The sequence below is a fragment of the Plectropomus leopardus genome, chromosome 13 (assembly GCF_026936395.1).
Source record: "Plectropomus leopardus strain MGB_pleo_1.0 chromosome 13, ASM2693639v1, whole genome shotgun sequence".
NCBI classification, from domain to species: domain Eukaryota; kingdom Metazoa; phylum Chordata; class Actinopteri; order Perciformes; family Serranidae; genus Plectropomus; species Plectropomus leopardus.
Window position 1 is genome coordinate 32,282,737 of NC_142188.1, and position 22,924 is coordinate 32,305,660.

Genomic DNA, 22,924 nt, shown 5'->3' on the forward strand with positions numbered 1-22,924 from the left:
TTTCCTCAAATTTGTCAAAAACATCCACTTTGACTCAGGAATGAACTGATTAGAATTTGGTGCTGAGAAGTCAATGGTCACGGTGATCTCACAAAACATGATTTGGATGGAACTATAAGAGAAACTTGACTGGTGACCGGAGGCATACAACTGTAAGGCAATAATTCTATCTTTTTTGTTGTCTTACTTTGAGATTTATCGTATGGATGCGTGGTTAAAAAGATACTTAACTAGGCGGGATTCCCTTAACTCTTAAATTGTGCAAATTGAAATTGCCAATATTAAAAATGCCCAAAGGAAACATCAACTTAGAAAAAAATCCCATTTATTGCAAAGAAGTTTTTATGCTTACAATGAGGTGGTATTTCAGCCAACTCAGAAAAGCCATATTTTGCAAAACTGCAGTGGAAAGACTTTTTTGTCTTTTCTAGGTCACATGATGCTATGGCTATGAGCTTGTCAGTAGGATCTGGCTCCCTCATGATGCAGCAGGAGCTACAAGAGCTGTTATTGCATCACATAACTCTTCAAAAGTTGAGCGGATCATCCGGAAGTTTTGAATCCACCATTCCTCTGTGAAATCGTGGACTATCACCTCCCAGAAATCCCTCATATGTGGCCACTCACACATATAAGACGCTCGCCTTTAAATTATGGCTCCATAACACCTACGTGGCCTTGCAGTGTCAGCAATAGAAATAAAGCTGCTAATGTTTTTCGCCATAGTTCTTTGAATGTTATCGCTAGAGGAGAAGTCACATTGCATCACTCAGTGGAACCTTAGTCATCTCACAATTGTGTTTTATTGAAATCTCTAAAATATTGCTAAAGTTTTGTGCAAATCTCTAATGGAAACCTGCCTGCTGACATTAATTGTAGCCAACCTGTCAAGCTTTTAATTAAAATACTGTCTTGGCAAAAGAAAAGGGTCATTCCACGTCTGAAGAAGCACGTTCACCATTGTACAGTTGCTCTCAGATAGTCTGGTTAAAATAGTTTTGACAGATATTTGTGGTTGGACACCAGAAACCAATATTTCTGCTGTGTATATGCTGGGTTGTTGAAAAGGCTGCAGTGTTCACTAAGAATTTCATTTTTCAGATGTTATTTATGGTTTAGGGAAGATGTTGACTTACTAAGCGTTTTGTAAAGACAGCAGTTAATCTGTGTTTTCACCATCTAAAGCCTCCAGGATTTTAACTTACAGTGTGTGCACTAGAAAATGTATAGCACTAAGGGACTACTGGCTGCAGAGTGGTGCACAGGCTTAGGAAAAAATACACACAAGCTCTTGAACATGTTGACACACAAAGAGCATTTTTTGGTTGTTAGCCATGAACACAAGTGCATTCATTTTCCATACATATTGATCCATCAGCCAGCGAGACGCAGCCCCTGGAAATGGATCCCTGCTCTTTTTTTTTTTTCATAATTCCCTCATTTGCGGGGTTGGAGAGTGCATAGAGATGTCTCCATTGATTATCATTCCAGTTAGCATGCTGTGGATCAATAATGGAAAATAAGGGGAGTGGGTGAAAAGGATACAGAGGAGTGGGCTGGGATCAAGTGGTCATCAACGCTAGTGCTCCATAGGTCATCAACGGGGTTGGATATCAGATCTAAAACCTGGCAACCCGGTTTAAGACCGACAGATCGCAGCAGCTGAAGGTCAATGGTATCCACTCGATGGAGCAATTTCATCTGGCTCCAGTGTGGCCGGGGCCAGCAGGCAGGCCTCCAAGCCCAACATCGTCATTGTTGGTAATGTGGCGGCTTGGAATGGACAGAATGATGCAAGAGGACGTCCCAAGTCTCCTTGAGACAGACCGTGGCATTAATCGAGCTGTTAATGAAGATATATTGAAGGATGTATCTTTATGGTTCCAAAATGTTTCTTGCTTTTGTCTGACTCTCCTAAGTGTCCACAACTGCCAAGATTATTTAAGAGAATGTTGAGGACACTGAAGGGATATCATGGTAATTTACCAGTAAATCAGGATTATAACCAACCAGTTGGACACATTTACAGTATTACAATGTGGTTCTAATCTAAGCTCTTCTGGATAAACAAGCTAACTTTCATATCATTGAAATGCGTAGATTTCATTAAGTATCTATTTTGGATCACAGTGGGAATCCTGAATATTTTCACCACCTGATTCCATTTCTCCCTGCCTCTTTTTTCATGTGTTGATCTGTAGGTGCTAGTGTCGGTGCAGTCCCTCATTCTGGTGGCTGAACCCTACTTCAATGAGCCAGGGTATGAACGCTCCCGCGGGACTCCCAGCGGCACCCAGAGCTCGCGGGAATATGATGGCAACATCCGGCAAGCCACCGTCAAATGGGCCATGCTGGAGCAGATGCGCAACCCCTCGCCATGCTTCAAAGAGGTAGGAATTACTACAGTGTTGTGTGTCACTCGAATGATGCTTTGATACTTATTCAGACTTTACAGAGGCTGTGGTTTGTGAGAACCTAAGTGCCGCACTGGCATGAAAAACATACACAACCAGAATCACTAAGCAGCACTGACACTGTTACAATATTGCATTATTACAGCAGCAAAGGGATATCAAAGCACAGTAAATACAAGATGAATAAAGCAAAAAAGAACAATAGAAGAACACAGAGACAAAAAGTTAGTTCAAAAATTCTTTTAAAATCTGCACAAAAATACTAAATCTTCAAATAGCTGAACGTACAGAAACGAGAAACTGAGAAGTGCTCATACTTTTACACTCTGTTTGGTAATTTGACATTATAACCAAACAGAACACAGGCAGTATGGCAAACACGAGCTGGCAAGTTACTCTGCTGAGTCTGTTTGAGTTTATACTGTGTTTATTCCACAATGATCCCTCATATTTACAAGAAAACAAAAAGACGTAGGTAAAAAGTAGATCAAAAGAGAAATAAAAATGCATAGCAGCAAACGTGAACATGCAGTAGAGTCGCCGGGAGTCACTATTCAAGGCAATATCAGAAATTCACTACAAGTTAGTAATTATCTCGTAACCCTAATTCTGCTTAGCAGAGGCAGTAATTCATATTATTTTTATGTTTTTAGAGGGTTTTTGTTTTCTCTTCCTCTCTTACTAAAAAGTTGCAATAAGAAACAGACTGATTCCTATGATATATGTTAGCGCCATACCTCTGCCCTTCTTTGACATTTTTCCACCTGTTTGAGACCAGAAAGCCAAAGAGAAATGAAAAGCATCCTCTCTTCCCTGGGGGCTGTTGGGGAACGCTGTCTGATAGATAATAAATTCCCATCTTATTAATTCCTTAGTAGATGACATCGTCTGGAGGTTGCCCCCCCCCACCGTTTTTCGATATAATGCGATCCTTTAAATGGTCCGTGGTGAGACGGATGGTTCCGGGGAAGATAATAATCTTTCAACCTGCTCATCCAGAGCACGTTCATTCAGAAATGTCAAGAAAGAGGAACGGAGGAAGAGGAGCGCTTTGGACAGGAAAAACTGAGAGAGGGGAAGGTGAGGTGCAGAGGAGGGAGGGAAAAATAGTGATCCAGTCCTCTCGACAGGATTACACGAGAAAAACATAGGAAGAGTGTGATGTCATGTAGAGGTTTCTGAAGGGATGTTTTGACGCCTGGTTTACTGCTTAAGTTACAAGTTATTAAATCACATCCCAAATACGATTTGAGGAAAATGCCTGTTTTGAAATCTTCTGGCCAATATTTTAATTACTTTCTATGTAATTACTCCAGACCTTCTGTTAGTGGTTTACATAACATTTAATGAGATGCATTTTCATCAATCATAATCACAATTATGCATTTACACAAAAATTTACAGCCTCTGGGAACCAAAATCACTAAAACCAAAACCAAAGCATGTCAGCTGATAAAAACTGCACCTCTAATGGCGTCTCACTGCCCTCTGTGTTCTGCAATGAACAACAAAGAAGTTTTTACAATTTTCTTTTAAATCTGTCATCTTTGTCGTTTAAGAAGCAATAATATACCCCATAATGGCCTAACAATAAAACTTCATATTAGTGAAAATAATGGAAAAAAAAATAGCGCTTTTCTAGTCTTCTGACCACACAGAGCACTTTGACATTACATGTCACATTCACCCATTCACACACAGCTTCACACACTACTACTGTACATGGTGCCAGCATACGCTCCATACGCACTCACACTCTGATGGCACAGCATCAGGAGCAATTTGGGGTTCTTGCCCACGGATACTTCGGGGATCGAGCCCCTGACCTTCTGATTAGAGGACAACCTGCTCTGCCTCTGAGCCACAGTGATACAGCGTATCATGATGTTGAGCCACTCTAAATCACTGCAGGGGAAATTCCTTCACAGCAACAGTCTTACTTGTATCTCCCTTTAATGAGACTTTAGAAACATGACCTCTATAACACAAAGTGCACACACTGAAGCCACTTAGACAAAAATAAAAGCATATATGTGATGTTGACTGATTGAATTTATCACATTTGTCACACTATTAAGCAGAAGCACAGGTTTTTAGAAGCACTGTAGTTTTCCAGATTTGGTCCAGGACATGAGATAAATGTTCTGGGTTGCATGAGTTACATTATTGGCTTCATGTACTCACAGCCAGTGCTGCATGTATTTCTGCTGGATTCGAAGGTGAAATATAAATCTATCTGGCCTTTGCACGGCAGGCAGTGCTGGGATTAAAGAAAAAAAACAGGGGGTCCATGTCATCACCCAGCCAGTCTGTGAAATGGACCAAGCGATATTGAGGGGACTTAGTAGGACATGGCAATGCCACCTGGCTGAGCAATCTCACACATACGCACACCGAAATTCAATTAAGCCTGGCGCAATACTCCTGTGTGCTTTTCTCACCCCTGGCCTTTTAGCACCTTTAAGTCCACAGCTGAGACAAACATGGACACAGAGAGGAAGACAACCCGCCACGAGCAGTGGATTTAGTAGGCGTTGCAGTTTCCTGCAGATAACCATTTAGACAGATAGAAGTCTGCAATTTAATACAGTTCAAGGTTGCGGCTCTCATTTCAGTCCTGCATTTTCTCTAATGTTTTTCTGCTCAGTGTCTTATGTGGATGAAACCACAAGGGGAAAGAATTCATCGTGAAAACTATTACAAAATAATGTCACCTGATGTGATGGGAACATGTCTATAACATTGTCTTTTATTCTTTCATGGTTTAATAAATGGGATGGATTTCTTTGTGCATAACAAGTGTCCATTAAATGAGCAATAAATTACAGTGTTGTGCTCAGGCGGCCAAGCAATCACATTATAAATCAAATATGTGCGTCTACAGAAAACTACTAACATGATGCCAGCATTTCCAAAGATTTATAGTCTGCAAGGGGTGCACTTTGGCTCTTTTACAGATATTGAATCAATTCTCAGTGTCATGTAAGTATTCATTTTTATTAGTATAATATTGCATAAACACTCATTAAATTAGTTGAAAATCATGTTACATATTTTGTCACCTTAGAGTTATTAGGTTTTTCATTCCAAATAGTCAAAAAAAAAGGATATGGACCTTTATGTTTTCTAAATAAATAAATCTTCTGTGGCCACCAAAGTGTAAAAATGCATACATCTTTTAAAAAAACCACCTCATAAAATGTTATTAAGTGGCCACAGAAGAAGAATATATGTATAACTCAATTTAAGAAAAAAGGCAGATATAAATTTGCATTTCTAAGGTTGCAATTGGCTCAAATTTTGTCTGGCCTGACCACACTACCTGCTCCCAGTAATCTCGAGGCTTCCCCACACGTCATGTAACAAACTCCAAACAAGCTTTTTTGGCAACAATATGACATGCCATGTTTAGAGGATAAATAGATCTATCTCCATTTTTATCTCATCTTTGAGGATGTCATCTGTATCCCCTTGCTTTCTTATATGTTGAAAAACTGCTGGGTCTAGTTAGCCTGTGTTTTAGATCTAGCATGGATATAGCTAGGTAGATAGCTAGCTATGGAGGAATAGCTCTGATTGGATGTTCCATTAATGAGGCCAGCATCAGACCTATTTACTTGGATCAACGTTTCAAGCTGAGCTGTGACTGAGCGGTCAGAAACAGGCTGCAGATCCGTGCTGCCCTCTGTGCTGAAGATGCAGCAATGTGTGCTGACGCGGTGCTCCCTGTTGCAGCTCAGCTGATGTGTCTTGTGAGTGACGCTGTCAAGTCTCTCACTTGCCTCGGCACATCCTGAGGCAGCATCTTAGCACTTTGAATCCTGACACAAAAATGTGGCAGTTTTATGAGCAGGTAGTGAGCGGCATCCTCTCAATGACCCGTCTTGATGGTGGAGTGTTGATATGTATCAGATCTACAAGTCTCCATTCTTTGGCTCATGCTGTTATTTCTGTTTAAGAACCCTGTACGTCACTGTAGTTATGGTTTCCTTTTACTGTCCCTGGAGATCTTTTGAGGCTCTCTTCCAGAATGACTGAAAATCAATAGAGTTGCTCAGCTTGTCCTAGAGGATGTCCTCCATATGAACCAGTTGGCCTCTGTCTCCTTGTCCGACTTTGCTGTGCAGCTCTATCAGAGCCTCCATATTAACCTTTGCTGTTCCAGCTGCTCTCACTCCTGATGAATAACAGCACACTCTCAGCTGGCAACAGCTTCACTGTTCTCTAACTCTGTCTCAGAGTTTTTTAATTTATCCATCATCTTGACCTCATTTTGAGCACTGCTGCCGCCTCATCACAGAAAATGTCTCATAGAGTGGTGTTAACTATAGCATGGGATTCAGGAGTAGTGCAGGCTTTATGTTACAACCAAAGGCATTTTAAAAAACTCAGCTAGGATTCCATTTTCTCCAATGCAAATCTTCACAGTAGCAAAAACACAACTCAGTCTGCTGTTATCTTGGAGCTGTGCTGACTAGCAGAAGTTTATATGTCCTAAGGATGTACACATGTGACCACATACACATCCTTTCTGCTATCAATTTCACAATCTCTCACCATCAGCACTTTTCAGTGTCCTGAAAGTCTGATATGGTTGGAAGCTCTGAAACAGGCTTGTAAGCGGACCTTGAATTGTGGTTGTTTTGTCCAACACTATGAAACTGTGAGGTGGAAAATTTGGCATCAAGTGTTCTTCAGTGGGGGTTTGACTTTTAGCTGGATTGTCTTCCCTATCACAATACAAAAATCAGTTGATTTAAGTAGTTTTTATGCCTCAGTGAAGTTGATTGCTGTGATCAGAGGCATTATGTTTTCAGGTTTTATTTCCATCTATCCTTCTGTACGCCATTCGTCTGTCTCATAATTGTGAATATGATATCTCAAGGGAATTTATTCAAATTTGGCACAAATGTCATCGTTGACTCAACAATGACCTGATGAAACTTTGGTGTCAAAGACAAGGTCACTGTGACCCTGTCTGTCTTATTCTCGTGAACACTTCAAGAACACCTTAAAGGAAATTTCTACAAATTTGGCACAAATGTCCATGTGAAATCAAGGATGTGCTGTCTAGATTTTGGTTGTCAAAGGTCAAGGTCGCTGTTAACTTGCGTCTGTCTCATTTTCATGATTACAATATCTCAAGAACACCTTGAGGGAATTTATTGAAATTTGGCACAAGCGTCCACTTTGACTCAAGAATTAGCTCATTGGAATTTGGTGGTCAAAGGTCGTCATTGTGACCTCATAAAATGTGTTTTTGACCATATCTCAAGAATTCATACTCTAATTATGACAATACTACACACAAATGTGTAAGAAAAAACAAAAACAAAGGTCAACTTCATTAACATTATAATATTCTGCAAAAACATTACTCACGTCATATCTCAGACACAGAAGCCCCTCTGACATTTGGACAGATACTGAATTGGTGACACTAATGTTGGGTGTCCACCTTGAACTGTGCTGATTGTAGAGCTCTTCCATGCAACCAGGTTGAAGATGTTTGAAGCATCTACGTTATAGAAATTGTGGCCTGTTTGTAGAAACATCCATATTTGAAGCATAGTCAACTGTCATGGCTACATATGAGTCTGGACAGACATGGATGTATACTGTAACTGCAACTTGACTGGTTCATGGAGGCACACAGCTGCAAGCCAATAATTCCAGTTATCAAGACTCTAATGCAACCACATCGTGGTCCCACATGGCCCTGCTGCTGACTAGTGTGAGGGTTTTTTTTTAGCTCATATGAGCACTGGATTAGCGGGATTCAATTGTGTAGATAAGATTTTATTTCTGATATGTGTGTGAGAATCCAGTGTTACCACATGCTATTTATAGCGAGAGAGCTAGAGTGGAGCACAGGCTTGAATTATGCAGCAGCAGATTGTCAGGTGGAATTAAGGACAATGGGTCGCATGTTAAAATATGGATCATTGTGTGTGTGAGAGGTAGAAAGAACCAGAGTACACTTGTAAATGTGCATGTTTGAGGGAAGTAAGGACCTTGCTCTCTGTGTGTGCGTGTGTGTTTGTGGTGTTAGTGAGCTCTGTATGTTGGAGTGCCGAGCCAGCGTAGTCATATTCACATCTGCACTGAGGTGCACAAGGGCCTTCAGAGCCACTGACAGGTTAGCATCCCTAACTAGCTCCACATCATCTCAGCAAGCAGCACCAGCACTGTCCCCCTCATGGCTCGGTAGCACAGGGTGAGGGTCAATGTCATAGACCAGATCATCTGATTCATAGCTGTTAGGAGGGGGTATGTGACAGATCATGCTGTGGGAGTAGCATTGGAGGTTGAATTTCCTTCCATATATTCTTGTGCTGACGTCTGGAGGCCGTGCTCATATGGATTGAGAGCTGCACTCAATGAACTTTCGGCGGCTGCACAGAACAAGGAAATGTGTGCGGGAACACCTTGAGTCTCACACAATCCTTCCCATTCACTGCGTACAGTATCACATAGTAACACTCTCACATGCAGCACAAAGTGTTAAGAAGCTGTCCTCGCAGGGAATTGGATTGTTCCGATGTGTACTCTCTATCGCTGCATTATTGATTGGTTTTAGAGAGACATCTTTGTCTTGCTATTACCAAGCCACCAGACTTGTGTGTTACTTCTCCTTTGAGAGTGTGTATGTGTGTGTCAAGCCATAGCAAGGTGGTGGTGGTAAACTGGGCACTGGCAGCTCAGCAGATATCATGCTGCTGACTGGTGATCTGGAAGGGCTTTCCAGCAGCCATTATTGAAACAGATCCATCAGCACCCGCACTAGAGTTTATAGCGAAATCCGCAGATTTCTGTGCCTCATCCTGGTGCCAGACTGTGTTCAATACAAGTGTGCAGCTGAGAGAGAGTGAGAGAGAGTGTGCCATTGATGTTGACAGTAGGTGGGCTCCCATTTACCCTCAAACTGTGCAAATTGAACTTGAGTGTAGGTTTCTGGCACCATCTTCCAAGGTGCAGGGAGAATGAAGAGAGTCTAGAAGAGATCAGAGAGCTCCAGCAACACTTGTAGACCGACACATTTCAGCTTGTGGCCTTCATTAGAGCCATCAACACATTGCAAATAACATTTAAATAGGTCGATATGAAATAGGGGGAAAAAAAGGTAAAAAATATTAAATACAACCAATCATATAAATCCAAATATATATATAAGCCATTGGATCACCTGTAAAGCTGGGTTGGTTAGAATTAAGAAAATTGAAATTGAAAATATAAAATACGCCGAATGGAAACACGTCAGTTATAAAAAAACTCCCATTTATTGTAAAAAAGTTTTTATGTTTACATGCGGTAGTATTTCAGGCGATTCGAAAAATGGAAATGGAAACATTTTTTAGCTTTTATAGGCCACATGATATTTCTTAGTAAGGCTGCAAGCATTTTACAAAAACCTGCAGGACAATTAGCACTAGTAGAGAGGAAAGATTGGTCTCAACCCATAAGAATTTGCAAATACATCTAGCACAGAGGAATCAATCATAAAATTTAGGAATTTTAACCACACTAGTGTAATTGCTCTGGGGATGGTCAGTCTGTTGGTTTATGGTAGAACTATAAATCACGACATTCCCATCACCCTCAGCTGTACTGTACATGGCACCGTTATTCCTGCTAAACATCAGCATGTTAGTAATGTCACTGTGAACAAGTTGGCATGCTGGTCTTTGAAATATTTTATTCAGATCATCATTTCAGTGAGATAATGTAATATTGTACCAAGTTGAGGACAGTTTGTTGAGAATAAGCCATGGTTCAGGTAATGGTGGGCGATATATATCAAATATACTCAATGTAGCGCGGCTTGTTCCATGTGCGATGTATGAAATGACTTAATCTCGAACATCAGGAATAAATTGTTCCCATGTTTTTACTTTATTGTAACTGCAGTTCATTCAATAATTGTTTTAATTCTAGTAGTTAACATTAGTTTAAAGGACATAATATATTGTGATACAGCCTTAAAATATTGCAGTAATATTTTAAAGCCGTATCGCCTAACCCATGTTTCAGGTTGTAACTAGACCTGTTTTACTTTGCCGATGATGCATCGTGGGAGACTACGGTGGACGTCAGAGTTGGAAATACATATACTCCAGTATTGGGAGTGGGTCAGGGCTGTGGTCAGTGTTACTCAGACAGGGACCCGAGGCCTCGGCACGCCACTGATGGAACGCATAAAACTGAGAATAAGGAACTTTTTAATGGCTGCACGATTTGCTCTCGTCCTTGACCCTTCATGTGTGGAGCACATATCCATTCCACGGATGCTCGTCCTCCCTCAGTTGCCCCGTGGAATAATGAGTGGATGGCATTACCTCAAAGGTCACTGGGTTTTTCTGCCAGCCGGGGCTCTCCATCAGAGGCTCGTCTCTGACCGCACGTACCAGCTCAACGTACTTGTGTGTACGTTAATCCATGTACCTGAGTGTGTGTGTGTGTAAAAAGATGTATTTCCTGAAAGGTCATTTGTCAAAACATTCATCCAGCATTCCTGATCAGAGATGGTTTGCATATAGAGCTTCTTTCCAACGCTGTGATTGATGTTTATGTCCAAATACCAAAAGTTAAACGGCTGCTGACCCTTGTCACATGGAGCCCTGGGGAAAACGCCCCCTTTACCACACATCTGAACATGTCCACGCATAATGTCAAGCATGTGCTTCTGTCTTTATGTTTCTTATCATGGGTCGTATATGGACTGTGTCTGGATTCTCTCATCCTCTGGAAAGCGTGAGCAGCAGCTGATGTAGCCCTGTTTACCTCACATCTGTGACCTTGAAACGTTGCCCCTGCGCTGGAGACCCCACCTCACTGAATGCAACTTAAGGAGCAGAAGGAGAGGGGGGTTGGGTGGCAGGAACAATACACAGAGGAGGAGATGGAAAGTCGCGACAAAGATGGAATGAAAATGAAGAGAGCGGAGGGAGAAGGAAGAGGGAGATTAAAGCGCTCCTCAGAGCCTCTCTGCTGCCTCTTTGCCTCTCTTCTCCTGGTAAACTGCAAATCAGCAGCCACCATAATATCTAATCCACTCCCTCCAACCAGCCGAGCAGCAGCTACAGACACGTCCACCACGGCGCCCACTGCATACTGATGGCCCGGCCCTGGTGACTGTTGCTAGGAAGTCGACCGGAGGGGCAGGACGGCAGGGGACTTGGGCGATGATTGACACCAGCTTTCGAGCAGATTGTCGCAGATATGATGTCAGAGAGTGACTTAAGCACCCTTGATAATAAACAGCCCCGCAGTAATGGAGAGAGAAGTTGATTTTGTTGCTCATTGTTGATAGGAATTTGTATTCAGTGCAAGACGTGCTTCATTAGATTCTTTGTAGCAGGAGTGAATAGACTTCAGCCCACCTTTTCTATAGAGGATGGCAATGTTTCTCAAGTTATTGCATTTATTAAAATACAGATTATTATCTGCCAAAATGTGAGCTTTTTTTTTTTTTTTTACAAAGATTTTTTGGGGGGCATTTTCCCTTTATTTATACTTTAGCTTAAGGCCATGTTTAGACAAGAACGGCCATACTAAAAACAGAATTGCCAATGCGTGTTTAAAAGAAATCTGTGTTTTTATGATAAATTTGTGAAAATCATCGTCATGTACACAGATCCACAAAAACAACCAAAAACACTGTAGTATGCATGCCAGGCCAGTGGTTAGCAGTGTAACTTAATAATGACACACAAGGCTATGTTGACACTGGATGCGGAGGGGCTTTATTGTGTCACTTGCACCGCCACCTGTCAGCAGTCACCTGGCAATTCACAACAGAAGCGCATCTCTCTGCACTGGTCAACAAGTGATTTGATTCCTCTGCTCTCTTCCAATCAGACGTAAGAGCTCCGTCTCTGTTTGCTTGTGTGTCTTTGTGTGTGTGCAGATTATCAATGTGTTTTCATTGCACACATAAAATAAAAATACCAGACACCAAAATTTTCACTGCAGAAGGCTCTGACAGTTTCATACATAGGTTCTACTCATACTGGATAAATGAGGTTATATGTGAATAAAATAAGCTGGAGGCAAATAAGCTTTAAATTACAGGCTCAGGCTGTACATGTCACATCCACACTGCGAAACACTAGAAAAGTTGACTGTATTAACTCTCACTGTTGTCTCCTGTATCTGCAGGTGATCCACAAACACTTCTACCTGAAGCGGACAGAGATCATGTCTCAGTGTGAGGAGTGGATCGCTGACATCCAGCAGTACAGCAGCGACAAGAGGGTCGGACGCACCATGTCTCACCATGCTGCTGCACTAAAGGTAACGTCATGAAATGTTCTCAGTGCACAACAGTCAATATTATGGACTCTAAGGGCTCATTTATGCTCAACTTTACAAACGTACACTAACACAGATGGATCCCTGTCCGCACTACGTTTTATCTGTATTTGGTAGCAGCAGTAAGTTAGAACTTTACTCCGAACATGGCAAATAAAATAGTAGACCGAAATGAAATATAAGCAAGAAAAACAACACCAGAATTCCCATCGGACATATTCAGTAACAAATGTGAGCAAGAGGAAGTGAACACTTAAATCACTCAAATCCTACTCCCTTTTTTCATTTTTTTTGTTTTTTTTTAATAAATGAATACATTACCAATTTCTGACCCAATATTCACCATACACATCTTGATCTAATTAAACAAGATTTAAGACAAAACAAGAACAGATCAATCTGAATAAACAAATACACAGACACACACACACATCAATACAGAAAACAGTCACACTATCAAAAACAGCCCACCTGTCTTAAAGACAAGAGCTCTCTGACAGCGTCTCTGTGGACAGAATCCCATCATTTGTTGACATTAGGCATTTTATTCTGAAATATTTGCAGGACTGTGTTCTCAGCGATGCAGGAGCTGCACGACTTCATAAATGAGTGGAGTTTGTGCGCATAAATATGGAAATACAGTCCTCATAGCAGCAGGCAGCGACGCGCTGCATGGCCTCTCAAAATCGAGTAAACGTCTTTCATTTGAAACAGGTTTTGGATATCATTAGTTGGCAGGTGATTTTTAGCTCTGAACATGGTTTGATGAGAGCTCACAGAAGTGGATGAAATGGAGCAGTACTGCACAGATCGTGGGAGCAGCGTAACAGTTAAAGCAAGACTAAAAACACAAGAGACAACAAAGACATTTAAAGAACTGTAGAACAGAATGAATATGCCATCTGTTGGCTGTATTTGTGCTGTCATAAAGGCTGCATGGAGCTATGAGGTTAATGACATTAACGTTTGAACTAGACCTGTCTACTTTCTTAGGTAAAGGGAGTATAAACTTGCTGCTTTTGTGTTAATCTCGACATAAAGTCCGACTTTGCTAAATTGACCCAGTTTTCCCGTTTCGGTGCTGTTGAGGTTGACACAGGAAGCAGACTATAGACACAGTTTGTCTTTGAGCCCTCCTGTCCTGCTAATTAGCAGTGAACTGGCTGCAGTGGACAGCAGGCTCTGGACAGCCCGCCACGTGTCATGTCCCCAGCCGACTTCCCTCTGCGACACACACGCTGGAGCTCATAACATACACAGATACACACAGTCAAACACAATAAGCAACCACAAAGTGTGTCTCGGCTCTCTGTGGCAGCTCTCATCTCTTCTCCCTCTGGCGGTAAATAAGCACAACTACCCCGCTGTTAATAATCCAGCTCCTCTGATAGCAGCAGCCACTGTCCCACAGCTGCAGGCCACACTCTGGACGCCACGCTCCCCAGTCCTTTTATTTAGCTCCCATCGTCAACAGTGAAAGCACGCTTCTTTCTCCACATTCTCCCCATATATGTGTGTAAGCAGGGAAGTTTTTTCTAAGGATTTTTTTGGCATTATTTTATAGTTGACAGTGCAGAGTGAGGCGGGTACCACATGCAACAAAGGTTCCCAGCCAGGAGTCAAACTGTTGACAATGTGGTTATGTTGTATACACCTTAACCCTTTGAAACCTGGAGCTGTAACGCTCTTCTTGTGCTGCATTCAGACAACTTTCACAGGTATTTGAATCTCTGAAGCCTGAGCAAATTGGCTTGATCTTTTTCCAAAAGCATGAGGGAAAATGGTAACCTGGCAAGAATTGTCCAACAAGTTGCAAGAAATGTGTAGAGCTAGAAAATGTCTTTAAAAAAAAGCTTGGGTAAAATGTTTAAAATCTCCCCACCTGTTTAAAACGGCTTTCAATGCTAATTAATATAAATAATAAATTTAATTTATAAATACAACGTTGTGTGTATTTTGTTATGTATTTTAATGTATTTTATTTTTTGATCATACTTTACTTTTGAGAAGTGTCATTGAGTTCTTCATTGAGTTTCCTTAAAAGCACTTAATGAATAAAATGTCTCAATTATCATTATTAGAAAACTTGTTTAGATTTACCAAAATTACTATTTTTTGAATATAGTTAGATAATTTCCTTATCTTCCTTTTACTTTCTATTTTTGTTTGTTTGGGGGGGGGGTTCCCATTTTTTTTAAAATTTAATTTGTTTGCTCATTTTTGGGTCATTTCTTTCTGAGTTGACTTGACTTCTTTCCATGTTTTTAACAAAACAAAACAAGCCAATTTGCTCAGGTTTCAAAGGGTTAAACCTGGGCAAATTGGTGTGATTACTTTGAAAAACATAAGAGGAGGGCATTGAGCAACTCAATAAATAATTTAAAAAGAAACAAAAAAATATCCTGAAAATAAGCCAGAAAGTTCTGCTATCCCTATTTTATGCCCCTTTTTACAATCGTTTTCATGTAACCTTTCACTAATTTCTTGCATCTTGCTGGATGTTTCTTGCCTAGCTGCTCATCTCCCCCGGTGATTCAGTTGGTGATGTCATCTCACAGTCTGCATACATCAAACTTGATGTCGTACCCAAATTTCCAAAGATCTATATTACACAGTGGAGCTGCAGTAAACTGATAAGACTGCAAAAACCTCACAGTCTGCAGGAGGCTCAACACGGATAGCATACAAAGAAGAGAGGAAAAAAAACAGTTTGTGCACTCTGCTCGTGCAGGTAGTGTGTCCCGGCACTTTGTCCATTCACACCTGAAGCTCCTCAGAACACACACAGTGTGATGTGATGGCCAGAGAGCAGCTGGAGCAGCTGGAGGAGAGACAGTGCTAACTTATTAGGAGCCCATGATGTTGCTGATGTGTATCACCTCATCTCTTGACCATCAGTCTGGTGACATGTACATTTTTTTCTGATTGTCAGCCAGTCTTTTAAAAAGATGACGTCTCCTCCTACCAAGTATAGTGTGTGTATCCAAAGTCTGATCTTATTCCCTCTGTGCCATAGGGCTCTATTGTTGCCCCAAAACTATTAACTACTGACTCCCCATTCAGACAGACACTGTGATGGGGGTCAATTGCCTGTCAGTCAGTGCTCACGACATCCTGACCCTTGGGAAGGACGTGGGTCAGAGGCTAACCAGCTTTTGTGAAATGAATCCTGAATGAGAAAGAGAGAAATACTGAGGGAGACGAGAGAACATTAAAATGTATTGAGCAGACCTGCATCATGCATACATGTGCTTTGAGCTGAATGCTAGTATCAGATGTGTCAGATTTTCTTGTCTTTTTTTTTTGATGATGATGACAGTTTGGGATTTGTCTAGCATGTATTTTCTCCACATGTCAAATATGGTAAAAATTATGTCATCAGGTAGAAAAAGTAAAAATGATCAATTCCAAGGCAAAAGCCCGGAATGACACCCAGAAATAATACAATGCATGTTTTAATGTTTTGATGGCTGTGGGATTAAAAATTGCAGTTTGAATGGGTTTCAATGGAGCATTTTTGCACTTAACAGTCTGAATGTAACAATTTAGTTTCCACAGTATATTTTAGACTTACTATAAGAGCTGAGCTGGAAATTCACAGATTAAACGAAAAAACACAATCTTTCCAAAAATGTATACCATATGCATGAACACAGCCAAAAACCCTAACCCAAAAAATGAAGAATGAAAAAGCATGTAAAATGCAGCAGTCTGTAAGGGTAAATCTATTTTCCTTTAATGTTTGATTTAATGTTAAGCCTGACTTTGTGTGTGTGTGTGTGTGTGTGTGTGTGTGTGTGTGTGTGTGTGTGTGTGTGTGTGTGTGTGTGTGTGTGTGTGTGTGTGTGTGTGTGTGTGTGTGTGTGTGTGTTGCAGAGACACACGGCTCAGCTCAGAGAGGAGCTTCTGAAGCTGCCCTGCCCCGACGGTCTGGAGCCCGACGGCGACGAGTTCTCGGAGCGGAGCGCCGCCCTCATCCTCAAAGAACTGCCCGGTCAGGATGCAGAGAAGCCCGGTGGCAGTCAGGACAGCCACTGCAGCGAGGGCCAGCTATGAGCCCCCCCTCCCCACAGTCCCCTCCCTCCTCAGCATCCCCAGCCCTCCTCCCTCCTCCTGATGATTATTACTCTCATAAAGACTCGATGGCTTCTGAGCACAAGCCACCACTTTGTCAATATTTGTATGTAAAGATCTAATAGCAGAATAGCGGGGGATGTGGGGAACGTCATGAGATGAACTATGAAGTATGCTACGCCCTTATTGAAAACAGTCGACAAAAACTTTTATTTACCTGTAAAAGAGTGTAAACATTTTGTGCTTTTTCCAATTGTGAAATAACCACTGATTGGTATGTTATTAAACTTGTTTATGTATACTGGCAGAGAAAAAAATACAGATTATATAAGGGAAACTACCTTTAGAGAAGAATGTTTACTGAATGTTAATTTCCTTTTTTTTCCTTTTTTGACTGTTAGAACGACAACAGTTGTAATCGAGGACATTCTTTAAGGATACTATTTAAAAAAACGAGAGAAAAAGAAAACACCCGCGTAAGAGAATCTGAGATAAACGCCCCCTCTGATCATCCATTGCTTCGTTTGATTTCTCTAGGATCATATCCACAATAAAGGCTGAGATGGACTTTCTTAAATGCTATGTTATCCCTTTTACAGGCTCCAAATTAAAAAAGCACCATGCTGTGGATCAACATTTGTTGCCTCTCCGAACTCCTCCATCGAACATGACTGTAGATCGTAAGACTGTGTGTCAGAGCCACATGGGAAATGTATTTTGAAGGCTTGTGCATGTGTCTGTGTTTTCTGTGCGTGTGCAACAATCCCCAGTGAGATACAAAGCTGTGATGTGCCTTTGATCTACACCGTACCACCAAATACTCCAACAGAGTACCTTTACTGATTTCTTTGCTATTTCTACAAAATTAATAATTCTGCTCCATCTGACATAAAAAAAGTTGCTTTGATCTTTTTTTATTCTGTTGAATTCCAGTGAACGAGAAAAAAAATGCACTTTCTATTTTACTCACTCCTTAGAACAGTCACATACTCCTTTTGCTAGGACATTAAATGGAGCTTGAAAGTAACGGATTGATTGTGCGAATGCTTCTTTTCTGCGTCTGACAGGACATCAGCTGTGTCGCCGCGACGACAGGGAGTGCTGAGAGACGGTGACACTGGACACCTGAGCAGAGATGTCAGTGTGAGAACAAGCTGTGGCAGTGATGATGACCTGTCAGTGTCACGTGTCAGAGGGGAGCACTTTGTTAATACTCTGATCGTTGGTGAAGAGTTTAAAAGAAAAAACAGCGGCGTGATTTCCACCTGTCACTGTCTGCGCTCTCCAATGTTTCTATCAAAGAATTTTGGTTCATTTTTGGTGCATTTCCTGCTATCTCTTAGCAGATAACTTGGTTTTCCAAAGGTTTTCTTGTCAACCTCATTTGTAAAATTTCAACCCTTTTAAACCTGAATTGACATCAGTTTTTTTGTGCTGGGTTCAGATGCCTTTTAGCTTCGAGGATTATTGGAAAATGATCCCTTCCCAAAAAACGAAATTTATAATTAATTTATAATTTTCTATTTAAAGTTCTTACCAAAAAAGGTATAATAAAATATATAAAATAAAAATATTTATTTCATTTATTTTCAGTACTTTTACTAGGTCATTTTGTTTTTTAGCTTTATTTTTATTTATTTTCAAATAATTTCATTTTCTTTTTTTTTTTTTACTAGTTTTTGGGCCATGTCTTTTCAGGTCAAGTTGCTCATGGTCTTCTCCCCATGTTTCAGCATGACATTAGACCAATTTTTTCTCAAGTTTCAAAGGGTTAACTGTCTTAAAAACTTTCACAAGCTATCTGACCCTTGATACTTGCAAAGTGGTTTAATTTCTTTCAAAAACCAACATGGCTAGAAATGTCCCAAAAATAACAAGAAATTAGTAGAAGGGAACAAGAAAATTATATAAAAATTCGTTTTCAAAAAATTGAGGGTTACTAGAAAGTTATCAACCCCAATAAAACTATATACATTATTATAATAATTTCAGATTTAAAATTATAGAATAAAATATATAAAATAAATATATTTGTCAGGCCTTTCCCTGGGTCATTTTCTTGTTTTTGTTTTTTAATTTTCTTTATGCTTATTTTCAGCTAATTTTCTTGTAACTTTTTTACTAGTTTTTTGCAAATTTTTGGAACGTGTCCTCTGAAGTTGCTCATTGCCTCCTGACATACATGACATACACTTTTGAATGTCATTAAAACAAATTTCGCTCGGGTTTTAAAGGGTTAACTTCAACTTAGATTTTTTTTGTTCTGCCACCGCAAATATTCAAGTTTTTAAAAAACATCTTTATTATTTATGAAGACAGAAGAGTTTATATCCATGCTAGCTAACCTGGACCGAAAAATAGCATGTTCATGTAAGCGAACATCACTCAAAAAAATGTTTTTTTTTTAAAAAAGCTGATAGTTAGGTTTTCAGGGCCTGTAAGTTTAAAGCCTCTGTCCCATTGCAGAAAAAAGCTGACCACAGCCACTAACATCTGGCTTTGGTATGTAATGAGAAAGGTTAATAGTCGTAGGTAGTTGCATATTTATTGACTCCATCGCCAGTCACTTCAATCAGCAGTGATGCAACACTGGTAAACACCTGGTTAAACTCCCTAATTTTAGCCCTAACACCAGCTCGATGGGATGCTTGGCCACAGGAAAGTAACACCCAAGCAGTACTCAAACATCAATCAGTATTATTTGGCACTGAGGTTAAGAGAGAAATAAAATAAGAAGGATGAATTAAAAAAAGGAAAAAAAAAGAAGTAACCACCACATTTAACATTTTCACTGGTCTGTGTGCACGGATGGTGCAGCTCTTGGCCGACTTGTGGAATCAAAAGTGGATCATCATCTCATTCCATCATCTGATGGAAAAATCCAGTAGGCCTTTTGACAAGGGAACCACGGCGACGCTAACTTCTGCCTCAGTCTGCAGAAAACTGTCATTCCTGCAGCACTGTTTTCATTCTTCGAGTAAAAAAAGAAGATGAGAGATGTTATTGATGTGTTCTGACTTGCATTTTATAAACAATCCCTGCTCCTGCATCAGTGGTTTGTCAGAGTTTTCAGACGGCTTGTTCTTTAGCATTTTGGAACCTTTACATACAAGATACAGTGTACAGTATAAAACCCCTGAGAGTCGAGTGAGTGTCCATCCGGTGAAATTTGTCGCATTTGACAGAAGTACATCTCTGGCTCTCTATGAATCACCAACTCTGCTGGTGAAACATGATGGACTGAAATCCTGCAGCAGCCAGCAGCTCCTCCACCCTCTGAAGAGGGATGACAGTGAACAGGAGAACTTGCACGTAGGTTTCATTAGTACAGAGATGACTCAGAGGAGAGATTCTGCCCCTGCAGGAGCACGCTCTCTCTTTCCATTTGCATGCGTGACACTTCATAAACAGATGCATGCAACAACTCAATTTCTCCTCTTACCTTGCATGTGAGCAGATTAAAGAGGAGGGCCTGAAAGCATGAGCTAATGAGCCTGGGATCATGTGTGCCAAATATCTGAAGTCAGAGCAGAATTTATTCATATCCTCATGTTCCACTCATTACCAGTCCCACTGTATCACTTCACCTCAGGATCATCCCACCAGCACATACAGTGTTAATGACCAGTCATGTCATAGAAGTGCTCTGAAACAAGGTGGACCAAAAAAGCACTTCCAAAGTATTGATTTGTACACATAATATGACTTGACATAGAGTGAAGAAGTATTCAGATCCTTTACTGAAGTAAAAGTACTAATACCACACTGTAAAAATACTCTTTTACAAGTTCAAGTCCTGCATTGAATAGTTTACAACACATTTACTAGGTAAACTAGGTAAGTTTACAAAAGGTAAGTAACCTTGTTCAGGAAAAAGTAGTAAAAGTAAAAACACCCCTAAAACTCAAAATTGTAAAAAAAAACAAAACAAAAAACAAAACAGCCCAACAACAACAAACAAACAAACAACAACAAACAACAAAAACCCAAAACTCAAAAATCCTAAAAACTCATTATAAGTATAAAAAAAAAGAAATGCAAAATTACTCAAAAAAAGAAAGAAAAGAGAAAAACCACCCATACAACTCTGAATAATTAAATTTTTTAAAATAAAAAAAACCTGCAATTAATTTTCTGTCAGTCGACTGATTGATTAATCAACTAATCAACCCACAGTGTTACATGAACAAAGGGAGAACATTTTAAAGGCGATATTCAAAACATGTTATTGAGGCCTGACATTACAAACCATATAATGTGATATGTTACAAAAAAAATTACATTTTGATGATGTTTATAGAGAATGTAAGCCCAACTTTACTAAGAAAGCTCTGGGAGCTAAAAAAAAAAACAAAAAAAACTTGCTGCACAAAACATTACTAAAACATTACATCGGTTGCACTGTATCATTTTCAGAGCGTTTTTAGAACCGAAGATTGCTGGCTGGGATGGCAGCAGGGTGAACAGACTGGCTGGGGTGGCTGCTGTCTTTCAGTATCCTTTGGGCTCTGTGCAGACACCTCACTTCACTGATGCTCTGTAAATGGGAACCAGTGATGTTCTGGGCAGTTTTAATCACCCGCTGTAGAGCCTTCCTGTCCTGGGCCGTGCACGAACCAGGCCAGTTTGTGATGTTTCCAGTCAGTATGCTTTCCATTGCTCCTCTGTAGAAGTTAAACAGGATCTTGCTCTGGAATTTAGCCTTCCTAAGTTTCTGTAGGAAGTAGAGTCTTTTCTGTGTTTTTTAACCTGGGTGGTGATGTGTGATGACCATGGTAGGTTCTCAGTGACAGTAATTTTAAGGAACCTCTAGCTGTTACCTGCTCCACCTCAGCTCCACTGATGTAGACAGGGGTGTGTGTCTTTGCCTCCTTCCTTCTAAAATAAACAGTCAGCTCCCTGGTTTTTACTGACGTTGAGCAGTAGATTGTTCTCTGTGCACCACTCTGCAAGACTGTTGATTTCCTCCTGATGTGAACTCATTGTTGTTTGTAATACACACAACAGAGTTCTCCTGATGTCTGGGAGTGCAGTCCTGGGTGTACACTGTGTCTACACTATTTGTAATTGTTAAGTTGTCAATCTATGCTGATTTTTAATCAGCTTTTGCTCTTTTTAGTAATAAATTCAACAAATATGTAAGATAATAATAATTATTATAATTTAAAAAATATTGGGTGGGTAGCAGAGGGAGCTTGCCTGGGGCGTCAAATGTGTTAGGTCCGCCACTGCAGCCTCCAACATCATCCGTTTATGGCAGAAATTAGCTTTCAGCGATTTATTAATCTATTTATTTAAACCCAAACAATGACTTTTTCCCTAAACCTCGCCAAGAAAAGGCTTTCTGTCAGAAAGTCCCGCAGGCGAACCTCAGCTCCTCCCATCAGCCATCATCAGGTAGTCCTCATTTGATTAGTTCTCCCACAATGCAATGCGCATCTGTCATGGCAGCTCACTGATGCCGCTTGCACCACATGGGTGGAAATAAACATCTTATCCGTGACTGAGAAACACCGAGTCGGCTTATAGTCAAAGCGATTAATCGACAGATTTGCTCTCCGACGGTCCGGACCGAAGACAGCCGCAAACACTTGGCCTCACCGGGAAGCAGAGCAGATATGATGCCGCTGGACGTGGAGCTCCCCGTCCTCCGAGGCTTTTTAACAGCCAGCGAGGCAGCGGGGTGGAAGCAGAGTGTTTTCAGCACTCCAGGTGAGACAGAAGGCTGTTTTTTTAATCATCCTAACACGTAGCTGTTAGCACCACCATGAGCAGGTTACGTTTTCTTACAAGCGCTTTAAAAATGGCCACAGATAAGCTGTGATTGTCGAAACAAAGTGTCATTTAACGTCAAACGCAGCTCTGTAACGACAGAGGCTTTTCTCCGGTGATAGTGTAGCTTTTGCCAGTAATGATAACGTTTTAGTGTCACACACGCAGCTCCGCTACAGCCACACTAAATTGGCATGAATTTAATTTAACTGCTAAGCGAGCTGTTAGCTACGTTACGTGCCACTATGTCGCGTGTGAACACCATGCCAGACCCCATTTCATTTTTCGGCAATTTTAATTGTCCTTCTTCGCGGGCGACCGAAGATATCTCATGAAGTCAGACAACTTGTCGT

At 40.7% G+C, this 22,924-nt stretch overlaps 2 protein-coding genes across 8 annotated transcripts in view; both read left to right on the plus strand.

Moving 5' to 3' along the window:
- The window catches only part of birc6 (baculoviral IAP repeat containing 6), a 143,995-nt gene extending 126,169 nt beyond the window's left edge, over window positions 1-17,826 (plus strand). For all 7 annotated transcript variants that reach the window (XM_088086964.1, XM_088086969.1, XM_088086967.1 and 4 more), the window contains exons 71-73: window positions 2,202-2,390; window positions 12,573-12,707; window positions 16,602-17,826. In XM_088086964.1, the coding sequence (XP_087943090.1) occupies window positions 2,202-2,390; window positions 12,573-12,707; window positions 16,602-16,781 (504 nt within the window). In that variant the 3' untranslated portion in view covers window positions 16,782-17,826. The remainder of the gene's footprint in view (window positions 1-2,201; window positions 2,391-12,572; window positions 12,708-16,601) is intronic.
- A 4,388-nt stretch (window positions 17,827-22,214) lies between these two features.
- Window positions 22,215-22,924, plus strand: part of ttc27 (tetratricopeptide repeat domain 27) — an 89,208-nt gene continuing 88,498 nt past the window's right edge. Inside the window, exon 1 of the mRNA XM_042502086.2 lies at window positions 22,215-22,511. Coding sequence (XP_042358020.2) covers window positions 22,418-22,511 — 94 coding nt within the window. The 5' untranslated portion in view covers window positions 22,215-22,417. The remainder of the gene's footprint in view (window positions 22,512-22,924) is intronic.